This window comes from Dendropsophus ebraccatus, chromosome 1 (assembly GCF_027789765.1).
Source record: "Dendropsophus ebraccatus isolate aDenEbr1 chromosome 1, aDenEbr1.pat, whole genome shotgun sequence".
Classification (NCBI taxonomy): domain Eukaryota; kingdom Metazoa; phylum Chordata; class Amphibia; order Anura; family Hylidae; genus Dendropsophus; species Dendropsophus ebraccatus.
Window position 1 is genome coordinate 909,122 of NC_091454.1, and position 15,044 is coordinate 924,165.

Genomic DNA, 15,044 nt, shown 5'->3' on the forward strand with positions numbered 1-15,044 from the left:
ACAACCACCTGTACCAGATAGACAACCATGTGTACTACAGAGACAACCTCCTGTACCAGATAGACAACCATGTGTACTACAGAGACAACCGCATGTAGCAGACAACCATGTGTACTACAGAGACAACCGCATGTAGCAGATAGACAACCATGTGTACTACAGAGACAACCGCCTGTAGCAGATAGACAACCATGTGTACTACAGAGACAACCGCCTGTACCAGATAGACAACCATGTGTACGACAGAAACAACCTCCTACACCAGATAGACAACCATGTGTACTACAGAGACAACCGCCTGTAGCAGATAGACAACCAGATGTACTACAGAGACAACCGCCTGTACCAGATAGACAACCATGTGTACTACAGAGACAACCGCCTGTAGCAGATAGACAACCATGTGTACTACAGAGACAACCGCCTGTAGCAGATAGACAACCATGTGTACTACAGAGACAACCGCCTGTAGCAGATAGACAACCATGTGTACTACAGAGACAACCGCCTGTACCTGATAGACAACCATGTGTACTACAGAGACAACCGCATGTAGCAGACAACCATGTGTACTACAGAGACAACCGCATGTAGCAGATAGACAACCATGTGTACTACAGAGACAACCGCCTGTAGCAGATAGACAACCATGTGTACTACAGAGACAACCGCCTGTACCAGATAGACAACCATGTGTACTACAGAGACAACCTCCTACACCAGATAGACAACCATGTGTACTACAGAGACAACCGCCTGTACCAGATAGACAACCATGTGTACTACAGAGACAACCGCCTGTACCAGATAGACAACCATGTGTACTACAGAGACAACCGCCTGTACCAGATAGACAACCATGTGTACTACAGAGACAACCGCCTGTAGCAGATAGACAACCATGTGTACTACAGAGACAACCGCCTGTACCTGATAGACAACCATGTGTACTACAGAGACAACCGCATGTAGCAGACAACCATGTGTACTACAGAGACAACCGCATGTAGCAGATAGACAACCATGTGTACTACAGAGACAACCGCCTGTACCAGATAGACAACTGCAGTGTCCCAGAACAGAGTTTCTCCTCTTATTTTATTTTTCTCAACAGTTTATTCTTATATCTGAGTCAGTCAGTATTTTATTGCCTCTGTTCTGGAAACTATGGTCCACTGCAAACTGTGTGGCCTGTCACCCCCTCAGTATTCGGGTCCGCTGTTTCACTCATTTCTCATGTATATTCAGTCCAATTTGCCTAATGGTGTGAATATTGCAATGGCTTGATGTCACGTGACTGCCCCTGCTGCCATGGTAACCTCAATAGCCATCGAGCTTTGGCTGGGGATACCATGTGACTTTCTCTCTACCTCAGTCCTGTCTTCTACCTTCAAGGGGACAGGTTGTGTGTGTCCTCTCTCCACTGTCAGGAGAGAGATACATGTGCTCTGCTGCTCCAGTGTTACTAGAAGTGTTCTGGTCCAGTTGGGACCTGGCTGTGTCTTCCTTTTCAAGTCCTAAAGATTCTCATCTCAATCAAAGATCTGGGTGCTGTTCTTCAGTCATTCCTCTCATCATCTCCCATCATCATCCACAGCAAGTATTCATCTCAGCTTCATTCCACCCAGTATCTTATCCGCAGTATCACTACTACTCCCATCATTCAGCACGCTACTCTCACAGCCTATTGCAGCATCACCCATTACTCTGCCTTATTCCCGGTTGCATCCGGAGAGACTGTTACCACTAGTTACCACCGTTATAATAAATATACAACTACCGTTGTTTCTGAACCTTGGCATTGGTGTGATCATTGGTGCCCTGACTAAGGACAACAATGAATTGCTCGGCCTCCGCTTGGTCAGGTTCCCGGTCTACAGCTGCTATCCCTCGTGCCCATATCGTGACCACCATCAGGCAAGTGGCTAACCGGGTTCCTACCCAGTACTACCACCACCAGTACTACTACCCTCAGCGGAGTGGCCCAGCACACAACCATGTGCTTTGGAGAGACAGCCGCCTGTACCAGATAGACAACCATGTGCTTTGGAGAGACAGCCGCCTGTACCAGATAGACAACCATGTGCTTTGGAGAGACAGCCGCCTGTACCAGATAGACAACCATGTGCTTTGGAGAGACAGCCGCCTGTACCAGATAGACAACCATGTGCTTTGGAGAGACAGCCGCCTGTACCAGATAGACAACCATGTGCTTTGGAGAGACAGCCGCCTGTGTATAACAGTGATACAACTTCCCCCGGCACAGACACAGCCTCAGGTAGTATATACTATGTGCTGCAGACCACTCCGCCCTCTGCTGGTTGCATTGATTATAAGATCTTTGGGGTGATGTCCACCATTGATCAATATACAGTGATATGGCGGTATACTGCCTGTTTCTCTCTGCGTTCCCATCCTGGCGCGGTGTATACGGTGTAAGGATGGGGGATGGGGGAGGGGGGCATGACGTGTGACCTTTTCCTGGTGAATTATCTGCCGTCTGTCTGGTCCTCCGGCGTTCTGTGGGGACGCCGCACCTCCCGCTCCTCCTCATTGGTCTCTTAATTACTCCCTGAATGCTGAAGCTTGAATCGTGGCGGATCAGGCGTGGGACGACTCCGGCTCATTGTGCCGCTTGCCCTTGTATTAATGAGAATAATTGGTGCCATATATCACGGCAGTCATCTGTGCTGTCATCCCGACATCTGCTGGTGGGGAGCGCCGATCCTGACCACGCTCATCACCGGGATAACGGGGGGAGGCCCCCGTGTGACTGCACTGTGACCGCACTGACCCCCTGTGACTGCACCACCCCCTGTGACAGCACCGACCCCCTGTTACCCTCACTGTGACCGCACTGACCCCCTGTGACCGCACTGACCCCCTGTGACAGCACCAACCCCTGTGACCCTCACTGTGACCGCACTGACCCCCTGTGACTGCACCGACCCCTGTGACAGCACCGACCCCCTGTGACCCCACTGTGACCACACTCACCCCCTGTGACCGCACCAACCCCTGTGACCCCACTGTGACCGCAACGCCCCCGTGACCGCACTGTGACCGCACTGACCCCCTGTGACTGCACCGACCCCTGTGACCCCACTGTGACCGCACCGACCCCCTGTGACCGCACCGACCCCCTGTGACCGCACCGACCCCCTGTGACCCCCACTGTGACCGCACTGACCCCCTGTGACCGCACCGACCCCCTGTGACCCCACTGTGACCGCAACGCCCCCGTGACCGCACCGCCCCCTGTGACAGCACCGACCCCCTGTGACCCCCACTATGACCGCACTCACCCCCTGTGACCGCACCAACCCCTGTGACCCCACTGTGACCGCACTGACCCCCTGTGACTGCACCGACCCCTGTGACAGCACCGACCCCCTGTGACCCCACTGTGACCACACTCACCCCCTGTGACCGCACCAACCCCTGTGACCCCACTGTGACCGCAACGCCCCCGTGACCGCACTGTGACCGCACTGACCCCCTGTGACTGCACCGACCCCTGTGACAGCACCGACCCCCTGTGACCCCCACTGTGACCGCACTCACCCCCTGTGACCGCACCAACCCCTGTGACCCCACTGTGACCGCAACGCCCCCGTGACCGCACTGTGACCGCACTGACCCCCTGTGACTGCACCGCCCCCTGTGACCCCACTGTGACCGCAACGCCCCCGTGACCGCACTGTGACCGCACTGACCCCCTGTGACTGCACCGCCCCCTGTGACCCCACTGTGACCGCACCGACCCCCTGTGACCGCACCGACCCCCTGTGACCGCACCGACCCCCTGTGACCGCACCGACCCCCTGTGACCCCCACTGTGACCGCACTGACCCCCTGTGACCGCACCGACCCCCTGTGACCCCACTGTGACCGCAACGCCCCCGTGACCGCACCGCCCCCTGTGACAGCACCGACCCCCTGTGACCCCCACTATGACCGCACTCACCCCCTGTGACCGCACCAACCCCTGTGACCCCACTGTGACCGCAACGCCCCCGTGACCGCACTGTGACCGCACTGACCCCTTGTGACTGCACCGCCCCCTGTGACCCCACTGTGACCGCAACGCCCCCGTGACCGCACTGTGACCGCACTGACCCCTTGTGACTGCACCACCCCCTGTGACAGCACCGACCCCCTGTTACCCTCACTGTGACCGCACTGACCCCCTGTGACCCCCACTATGACCGCACTCACCCCCTGTGACCGCACCAACCCCTGTGACCCCACTGTGACCGCAACGCCCCCGTGACCGCACTGTGACCGCACTGACCCCTTGTGACTGCACCGCCCCCTGTGACCCCACTGTGACCGCACCGACCCCCTGTGACCGCACTGACCCCCTGTGACCGCACTGACCCCCTGTGACAGCACTGACCCCCTGTGACCCCCACTATGACCGCACTCACCCCCTGTGACCGCACCAACCCCTGTGACCCCACTGTGACCGCAACGCCCCCGTGACCGCACTGTGACCGCACTGACCCCTTGTGACTGCACCGCCCCCTGTGACCCCACTGTGACCGCACCGACCCCCTGTGACCGCACTGACCCCCTGTGACCGCACTGACCCCCTGTGACAGCACTGACCCCCTGTGACAGCACCGACCCCCTGTGACCCCCACTGTGACCACACTCACCCCCTGTGACCGCACCAACCCCTGTGACCCCACTGTGACCGCAACGCCCCCGTGACCGCACTGTGACCGCACTGACCCCCTGTGACTGCACCGCCCCCTGTGACAGCACCGACCCCCTGTGACCCCCACTATGACCGCACTCACCCCCTGTGACCGCAATGCCCCGTGACCCCACTGTGACCGCACCGATCCCTGTGACCCCACTGTGACCGCACTGCCCCGTGACCCCACTGTGACCGCACCGATCCCTGTGACCCCACTGCCCCCGGTGACCGCATCGACCCCCTGTGACGCCACTGTGACCACACTGCCCCCTGTGACCCCACCGATCCCTGTGACCCCACTGACCCCCTGTGACCGCATCGACCCCCTGTGACGCCACTGTGACCGCACTGCCCCCTGTGACCGCACCGATCCCTAAGACCCCACTGTGACCGCACTGCCCCCTGTGACCCCACTGTGACCGCACTGACCCCCTGTGACTGCACCGCCCCGTGTGACAGCACCGACCCCTGTGACAGCACCGACCCTCTGTGACCCTCACTGTGACCGCACTGACCCCCTGTGACTGCACCGCCCCGTGTGACAGCACCGACCCCGTGACCCCACTGTGACCGCACTGCCCCCTGTGACTGCACTGACCCCGTGACTGCACCGACCCCCTGTGACAGCACCGACCCCCTGTGACCGCACTGCCCCCTGCGACTCCACTGTGACCGCACTGCCCCCTGTGACCCCACCGATCACTAAGACCCCACTGTGACCGCACTGACCCCCTGTGACCCCACTGTGACCGCACCGACCCCCTGTGACTTCACTGTAACTTCACCGAGCCCGATACCCAACTGTGAACGCACTGACCCACTGTGACCTCACTGTGACCGCACCAACCCCCTGTGTGGCCATAGTACAGTGTAGGACTGCCCCGATATGAGGCCATAGTACAGTGTAGGACTGCCCCGGTATGAGGCCATAGTACAGTGTAGGACTGCCCCGGTATGAGGCCATAGTACAGTGTAGGACTGCCCCGTGTATGAGGCCATAGTACAGTGTAGGACTGCCCCGGCATGAGGCCATAGTACAGTGTAGGATCTGCCCCGGTATGAGGCCATAGTACAGTGTAGGACTGCCCCGGTATGAGGCCATAGTACAGTGTATTACTGCCCCGGTATGAGGCCATAGTACAGTGTAGGACTGCCCCGGTATGAGGCCATAGTACAGTGTATTACTGCCCCGGTATGAGGTCATAGTACAGTGTAGGACTGCCCCGGTATGAGGCCATAGTATAGTGTAGGACTGCCCCGATATGAGGCCATAGTACAGTGTAGGACTGCCCCGGTATGAGGCCATAGTACAGTATAGGACTGCCCCGGTATGAGGCCATAGTACAGTGTAGGACTGCCCCGTGTATGAGGCCATAGTACAGTGTAGGACTGCCCCGGTATGAGGCCATAGTACAGAGTAGGATCTGCCCCGGTATGAGGCCATAGTACAGTGTAGGACTGCCCCGGTATGAGGCCATAGTACAGTGTAGGACTGCCCCGGTATGAGGCCATAGTACAGTGTAGGACTGCCCCGGTATGAGGCCATAGTACAGTGTAGGATCTGCCCCGGTATGAGGCCATAGTACAGTGTAGGACTGCCCCGGTATGAGGCCATAGTACAGAGTAGGATCTGCCCCGGTATGAGGCCATAGTACAGTGTAGGACTGTCCCGTGTATGAGGCCATAGTACAGAGTAGGACTGCCCCGGTATGAGGCCATAGTACAGTGTATTACTGCCCCGGTATGAGGCCATAGTACAGTGTAGGACTTTCCCGGTATGAGGCCATAGTACATTGTAGGACTGCCCCGGTATGAGGCCATAGTACAGTGTAGGACTGCCCCGGTATGAGGCCATAGTACAGTGTAGGACTGCCCCGTGTATGAGGCCATAGTACAGTGTAGGACTGCCCCGGTATGAGGCCACCGTAACGTGGTGGTGGTGGTGGGGGTTTGTTTGCACCATTTTCAAATAGTAACCAAGAGCCTCATTATTTTTGTTGAAGTTTTTTGGTAGTTGTTGGGGGGGGGGGGGGGGGGGGCTGCTATTTTCATGTCTGTATCTTGCTATTGCGGTGAGCTGGTGCATTTCTTTTGTGTGTTTGCAATAACCCCCTGTGACCCCACTGACCCCCTGTGACCGCATTGACCTCCTGTGACCCCACTGTGACCGCACTAACCCCCTGTGACCCCACTGTGACTGCATCGACTTCCTGTGACCCCACTGTGACTGCACCGACCCCTGTGACCGCACTGACCCCCTGTGACCCCACTGTGACCGCACTGACCCCCTGTGACTGCACCGACCTCCTGTGACCCCCTGTGACCGCACTGACCCCCTGTGACCCCACTGTGATTGCACCGACCTCCTGCGACCCCACTGTGACTGCACTTGCCCCATGAGAGCCTCCACTGACCCCCTATATTGATTACTGGCCGGATGATTAGCGTGGCTGATGATGAGGCTGATGAGGATGGATGAGGATGGATGATGAGGTTGATGAGGATGGATGATGAGGAGGATAAGGATGAGGATGATGAGAATTGATGATGATGAGGAGGATGAGAATGGATGATGATGAGGATGGATGATGAGGAGGAAAAGGATGAGGATCATGAGAATTGATGATGATGATGAGGATGATGAGGAGGATGAGGAGGATGAGGATGGATGATGAGAATTGATGATGATGAGGAGGATGATAAGAATGGATGATGAGGAGGAGGATGATGATGAGGAGGATGAGGATGGATAATGATGAGGATGGATGATGAGGGTGATGAGGAGGATGATGAGGATGGAAGATGAGGGTGATGGGGATGATGAGGAGGGATGATGAGGGTCCGGATACAGGGACATAATAAATCACCAGTAAAATCTCATCATAATTGAGAATAATACAACAAAGGAAGAGTCTACAAATCCAGGAAAACAGCGCCATCTAGTGGCAGATAGAGGAACTGCACAGAAGAACAGGAACAGGAGGAGCAGGGGGGCCCCAGGATGTAAGAAAGAGCCCGGAGCAGGGGGGCCCCAGGATGTAAGAAGGAGCCCGGAGCCGGGGGGCCCCAGGATGTAAGAAGGAGCCCGGAGCAGGGGGGCCCCAGGATGTAATAAGGAGCCCGGAGCAGGGGGGCCCCAGGATGTAAGAAGGAGCCCGGAGCCGGGGGGCCCCAGGATGTAAGAAGGAGCCCGGAGCCGGGGGGCCCCAGGATGTAAGAAGGAGCCCGGAGCCGGGGGGCCCCAGGATGTAAGAAGGAGCCCGGAGCCGGGGGGCCCCAGGATGTAAGAAGGAGCCCGGAGCCGGGGGGCCCCAGGATGTAAGAAGGAGCCCGGAGCCGGGGGGCCCCAGGATGTAAGAAGGAGCCCGGAGCCGGGGGGCCCCAGGATGTAAGAAGGAGCCCGGAGCAGGGGGGCCCCAGGATGTAATAAGGAGCCCGGAGCAGGGGGGCCCCAGGATGTAAGAAGGAGCCCGGAGCAGGGGGGCCCCAGGATGTAATAAGGAGCCCGGAGCAGGGGGGCCCCAGGATGTAAGAAGGAGCCCGGAGCCGGGGGGCCCCAGGATGTAAGAAGGAGCCCGGAGCCGGGGGGCCCCAGGATGTAAGGGTATATACAGCAATACAAACAAACAGACCTTTTCAGGGCTTCAAATCGTTTTTTAATTGTATTACTACAGACTGCTGGGATTATAGGGTTATAGTGGGGGCGGGGTCAGCAGTGTGGCGGGGAAATAGTATGGGCAGGGTCAGCAGTGTGGCAGGGAAATAGTATGGGCAGGGTCAGCAGTGTGGCGGGGTAATAGTGGGGGCAGGGTCAGCAGTGTGGCGGGGTAGTAGTGGGGGCGGGGTCAGCAGTGTTGTAAGGTTATAGTGGGGGCAGAGTCAGCAGTGTTGCGGGGTTATAGTGGGGGCGGGGTCAGCAGTGTTGTGGGGTTATAGTGGGGGCGGGGTCAGCAGTGTGGCAGGGAAATAGTATGGGCAGGGTCAGCAGTGTTGTGGGGTTATAGTGGGGGCGGGGTCAGCAAAGAGGCGGTGTTATAGTGGGGCGGGGTTGCAGGTGATCTCGCCCTCTGTGACCCGGTCACCGTCTCTCCGCGCCCTCCGGGGTTATGTGGTAACTTCCTTTTTCTCTTTCTGCAGTGAGTGGCGGTTTCAGCTGTATAACACCATCTGTAGCATTTACTAACCGGAGAAGGAGAGATCCTACCCACCGCACCAGCCGGAGGAGAGATCCTACCCACCGCACCAGCCGGAGGAGAGATCCTACCCACCGCACCAGCCGGAGGAGAGATCCTACCCACCGCACCAGCCGGAGGAGGAAGAGGAGAGATCCTACCCACCGCACCAGCCGGAGGAGAGATCCTACCCACCGCACCAGCCGGAGGAGAGATCCTACCCACCGCACCAGCCGGAGGAGGAAGAGGAGAGATCCTACCCACCGCACCAGCCGGAGGAGAGATCCTACCCACCGCACCAGCCGGAGGAGGAAAAGGAGAAATCCTACCCACCGCACCAGCCGGAGGAGAGATCCTACCCACCGCACCAGCCGGAGGAGAGATCCTACCCACCGCACCAGCCGGAGGAGAGATCCTACCCATCGCACCAGCCGGAGGAGAGATCCTACCCATCGCACCAGCCGGAGGAGAGATCCTACCCACCGCACCAGCCGGAGGAGAGATCCTACCCATCGCACCAGCCGGAGGAGAGATCCTACCCATCGCACCACCCGGAGGAGAGATCCTACCCACCGCACCAGCCGGAGGAGAGATCCTACCCACCGCACCAGCCGGAGGAGAGATCCTACCCACCGCACCAGCCGGAGGAGAGATCCTACCCACCGCACCAGCCGGAGGAGGAAAAGGAGAGATCCTACCCACTGCACCAGCCGGAGGAGAGATCCTACCCACGGCACCAGCCGGAGGAGAGATCCTACACATCGCACCAGCCGGAGGAGAGATCCTACCCACCGCACCAGCCGGAGGAGGAAAAGGAGAGATCCTACCCACCGCACCAGCCGGAGGAGGAAAAGGAGAGATCCTACCCACCGCACCAGCCGGAGGAGAGATCCTACCCACCGCACCAGCCGGAGGAGAGATCCTACCCATCGCACCAGCCGGAGGAGAGATCCTACCCACCGCACCAGCCGGAGGAGAGATCCTACCCACCGCACCAGCCGGGGGAGAGATCCTACCCACCGCACCAGCCGGAGGAGAGATCCTACCCACCGCACCAGCCGGAGGAGGAGAGATCCTACCCACCGCACCAGCCGGAGGAGAGATCCTACACATCGCACCAGCCGGAGGAGAGATCGTACCCACGGCACCAGCCGGAGGAGAGATCCTACCCACCGCACCAGCCGGAGGAGAGATCCTACCCACCGCACCAGCCGGAGGAGAGATCCTACCCACCGCACCAGCCGGAGGAGAGATCCTACCCACCGCACCAGCCGGAGGAGGAAAAGGAGAGATCCTACCCACCGCACCAGCCGGAGGAGAGATCCTACCCACGGCACCAGCCGGAGGAGAGATCCTACACATCGCACCAGCCGGAGGAGAGATCCTACACATCGCACCAGCCGGAGGAGAGATCCTACCCATCGCACCAGCCGGAGGAGAGATCCTACCCACCGCACCAGCCGGAGGAGAGATCCTACCCATCGCACCAGCCGGAGGAGAGATCCTACCCATCGCACCAGCCGGAGGAGAGATCCTACCCACCGCACCAGCCGGAGGAGAGATCCTACCCACCGCACCAGCCGGAGGAGAGATCCTACCCACCGCACCAGCCGGAGGAGAGATCCTACCCACCGCACCAGCCGGAGGAGGAAAAGGAGAGATCCTACCCACCGCACCAGCCGGAGGAGAGATCCTACCCACGGCACCAGCCGGAGGAGAGATCCTACACATCGCACCAGCCGGAGGAGAGATCCTACCCACCGCACCAGCCGGAGGAGGAAAAGGAGAGATCCTACCCACCGCACCAGCCGGAGGAGGAAAAGGAGAGATCCTACCCACCGCACCAGCCGGAGGAGAGATCCTACCCACCGCACCAGCCGGAGGAGAGATCCTACCCACCGCACCAGCCGGAGGAGAGATCCTACCCATCGCACCAGCCGGAGGAGAGATCCTACCCACCGCCACCAGCCGGAGGAGAGATCCTACCCACCGCACCAGCCGGGGAGAGATCCTACCCACCGCACCAGCCGGAGGAGAGATCCTACCCACCGCACCAGCCGGAGGAGGAGAGATCCTACCCACCGCACCAGCCGGAGGAGAGATCCTACCCACCGCACCAGCCGGAGGAGAGATCCTACCCATCGCACCAGCCGGAGGAGAGATCCTACCCACCGCACCAGCCGGAGGAGAGATCCTACCCACCGCACCAGCCGGGGGAGAGATCCTACCCACCGCACCAGCCGGAGGAGAGATCCTACCCACCGCACCAGCCGGAGGAGGAGAGATCCTACCCACCGCACCAGCCGGAGGAGAGATCCTACACATCGCACCAGCCGGAGGAGAGATCGTACCCACGGCACCAGCCGGAGGAGAGATCCTACCCACCGCACCAGCCGGAGGAGAGATCCTACCCACCGCACCAGCCGGAGGAGAGATCCTACCCACCGCACCAGCCGGAGGAGAGATCCTACCCACCGCACCAGCCGGAGGAGAGATCGTACCCATGTTTTCAGTGAGGAGGGCGATAGGATGGGGTTCTGTCTGTCATGTGACCATATTTCCCCTGGCTATGTGTATGTCATGTGACCATATCCCCTATGGCTATGTGTGTGTCATGTGACCATATCCCCCCTGGCTATGTGTGTGTCATGTGACGATATCCACTAGGGCTATGTGTGTGTCATGTGACCACCGACCAGAGGAGCCACACAGCGCAGCGTGACCGCCGACCAGAGGAGCCGCAGAGCGCAGCGTGACCGCCGACCAGAGGAGCCGCAGAGCGCAGCGTGACCGCCGACCAGAAGAGCCGCAGAGCGCAGCGTGACCACCGACCAGAGGAGCCACACAGCGCAGCGTGACCGCCGACCAGAGGAGCCGCAGAGCGCAGCGTGACCGCCGACCAGAGGAGCCGCAGAGCGCAGCGTGACCGCCGACCAGAAGAGCCGCAGAGCGCAGCGTGACCACCGACCAGAAGAGCCGCAGAGCGCAGCGTGACCGCCGACCAGAGGAGCCGCAGAGCGCAGCGTGACCGCTGACCAGAGGAGCCGCAGAGCGCAGCGTGACCGCCGACCAGAGGAGCCGCAGAGCGCAGCGTGACCGCCGACCAGAGGAGCCGCAGAGCGCAGCGTGACCGCCGACCAGAGGAGCCGCAGAGCGCAGCGTGACCGCCGACCAGAGGAGCCGCAGAGCGCAGCGTGACCGCCGACCAGAGGAGCCGCAGAGCGCAGCGTGACCGCCGACCAGAGGAGCCGCAGAGCGCAGCGTGACCGCCGACCAGAGGAGCCGCAGAGCGCAGCGTGACCGCCGACCAGAGGAGCCGCAGAGCGCAGCGTGACCGCCGACCAGAGGAGCCGCAGAGCGCAGCGTGACCGCCGACCAGAAGAGCCGCAGAGCGAAGGTAACCTCGATATCCTAACACCAGAGAGCAGTAGACTGTAGTCGCCGGTTCCCATACGGCTGATACCAGAGAGCAGTAGACTGTAGTCGCCGGTTCCCATACGGCTGATACCAGAGAGCAGTAGACTGTAGTCGCCGGTTCCCATACGGCTGATACCAGAGAGCAGTAGACTGTAGTCGCCGGTTCCCATACGGCTGATACCAGAGAGCAGTAGACTGTAGTCGCCTATCCTGATACCAGAGAGCAGTAGACTGTAGTTACCTGTCCCCATCTGGCTGATACCAGAGAGCAGTAGACTGTAGTTGCTTGTCCTGATACCAGAGAGCAGTAGACTGTAGTACCACATGCCGTAGTTCTCCCAATATAACCGCAGAGGTGAGAGGGCGGGGCTCCGGGTCCTGGTGATTGGCAGAGGCAGCTGGCAGGTCATGTGACCATCGCCGGTGCTTGGTAGCTGTGAGGGGATTGCTAACACCCAACCTGTCAGACTACTATCCGGAGTCCAGGAGCAGGTGCGGCGGCTGCTGGGGGCGTGTCCTGCCTGTCACTCATCCTGTCAGACTACTATCCGGAGTCCAGGAGCAGGTGCGGCGGCTGCTGGGGGCGTGTCCTGCCTGTCACTCATCCTGTCAGACTACTATCCGGAGTCCAGGAGCAGGTGCGGCGGCTGCTGGGGGCGTGTCCTGCCTGTCACTCATCCTGTCAGACTACTATCCGGAGTCCAGGAGCAGGTGCGGCGGCTGCTGGGGGCGTGTCCTGCCTGTCACTCATCCTGTCACCCAGGTAACACCTGACGACCGGGTTAATGAATAGCCACCGAGTTCAGAGGTCACCAGCCGTCATACTAGGAGGTTCTGCAGCAGGAGAGGCAGTAGTACTGAGCATCCACCATCCAGCAGGATAAGTAATAACTTTTTCTTTGCTTTATTCCAATGTTGTAAACATGCAGAGACTTCCTCTCAGCGTGCAGCACACCTGGTAGACTGCTAGTGACGCATGCGCAGTCATCCCAGACATAAGCCACGCCCCCAACCAGGTGTCACTGCATATCAGTCCTGAGCAGAGGGCCACAGAGCCACCTGGGGTGCGGGGCCATAGTACTCCTCTATGTGGGCTCTGTATACTATCTGGGCAGAGTATTCCTCTATGTGGGCTCTGTATACTATCTGGGCAGAGTAGTATTCCTCTATGTGGGCTCTGTATACTATCTGGGCAGAGTAGTACTCCTCTATGTGGGCTCTATATACTATCTGGGCAGAGTATTCCTCTATGTGGGCTCTGTATACTATCTGGGCAGAGTAGTATTCCTCTATGTGGGCTCTGTATACTATCTGGGCAGAGTAGTACTCCTCTATGTGGGCTCTGTATACTATCTGGGCAGAGTACTCCTCTATGTGGGCTCTGTATACTATCTGGGCAGAGTAGTACTCCTCTATGTGGGCTCTGTATACTATCTGGGCAGAGTAGTACTCCTCTATGTGGGCTCTGTATACTATCTGGGCAGAGTACTCCTCTATGTGGGCTCTGTATACTATCTGGGCAGAGTATTCCTCTATGTGGGCTCTGTATACTATCTGGGCAGAGTAGTATTCCTCTATGTGGGCTCTGTATACTATCTGGGCAGAGTAGTATTCCTCTATGTGGGCTCTGTATACTATCTGGGCAGAGTATTCCTCTATGTGGGCTCTGTATACTATCTGGGCAGAGTAGTATTCCTCTATGTGGGCTCTGTATACTATCTGGGCAGAGTAGTACTCCTCTATGTGGGCTCTGTATACTATCTGGGCAGAGTACTCCTCTATGTGGGCTCTATATACTATCTGGGCAGAGTATTCCTCTATGTGGGCTCTGTATACTATCTGGGCAGAGTAGTATTCCTCTATGTGGGCTCTGTATACTATCTGGGCAGAGTAGTACTCCTCTATGTGGGCTCTGTATACTATCTGGGCAGAGTACTCCTCTATGTGGGCTCTGTATACTATCTGGGCAGAGTAGTACTCCTCTATGTGGGCTCTGTATACTATCTGGGCAGAGTAGTACTCCTCTATGTGGGCTCTGTATACTATCTGGGCAGAGTACTCCTCTATGTGGGCTCTGTATACTATCTGGGCAGAGTATTCCTCTATGTGGGCTCTGTATACTATCTGGGCAGAGTAGTATTCCTCTATGTGGGCTCTGTATACTATCTGGGCAGAGTAGTACTCCTCTATGTGGGCTCTGTATACTATCTGGGCAGAGTACTCCTCTATGTGGGCTCTGTATACTATCTGGGCAGAGTAGTATTCCTCTATGTGGGCTCTGTATACTATCTGGGCAGAGTAGTATTCCTCTATGTGGGCTCTGTATACTATCTGGGCAGAGTAGTACTCCTCTATGTGGGCTCTGTATACTATCTGGGCAGAGTAGTACTCCTCTATGTGGGCTCTGTATATACTATCTGGGCAGAGTACTCCTCTATGTGGGCTCTGTATACTATCTGGGCAGAGTACTCCTCTATGTGGGCTCTGTATATACTATCTGGGCAGAGTAGTACTCCTCTATGTGGGCTCTGTATACTATCTGGGCAGAGTAGTATTCCTCTATGTGGGCTCTGTATACTATCTGGGCAGAGTAGTATTCCTCTATGTGGGCTCTGTATATACTATCTGGGCAGAGTAGTATTCCTCTATGTGGGCTCTGTATATACTATCTGGGCAGAGTACTCCTCTATGTGGGCTCTGTATACTATCTGGGCAGAGTAGTACTCCTCTATGTGGGCTCTGTATACTAT

The 15,044-nt window shown here is 58.0% G+C and overlaps 2 protein-coding genes across 6 annotated transcripts in view; one reads left to right on the forward strand and one right to left on the reverse strand.

The window, feature by feature from the left end:
- Positions 1–12,649, reverse strand: part of LMO3 (LIM domain only 3) — a 177,746-nt gene extending 165,097 nt beyond the window's left edge. Inside the window, exon 1 of one of the 2 annotated variants that reach the window (XM_069963597.1) lies at positions 12,536–12,639. In XM_069963597.1, coding sequence (XP_069819698.1) covers positions 12,536–12,620 — 85 coding nt within the window. In that variant the 5' untranslated portion in view covers positions 12,621–12,639. Of the gene's footprint in view, positions 1–12,535 lie in introns of both variants that reach the window. The other variant, XM_069963602.1, reaches the window with a different exon arrangement.
- A 320-nt stretch (positions 12,650–12,969) lies between these two features.
- The window catches only part of PIK3C2G (phosphatidylinositol-4-phosphate 3-kinase catalytic subunit type 2 gamma), a 91,051-nt gene continuing 88,976 nt past the window's right edge, over positions 12,970–15,044 (forward strand). For 3 of the 4 annotated variants that reach the window (XM_069963572.1, XM_069963579.1, XM_069963587.1), the window contains exon 1: positions 12,982–13,178. The gene's annotated coding sequence lies outside the window, so the exon portion shown is untranslated. Of the gene's footprint in view, positions 13,179–15,044 lie in introns of all 4 variants that reach the window. The other variant, XM_069963575.1, reaches the window with a different exon arrangement.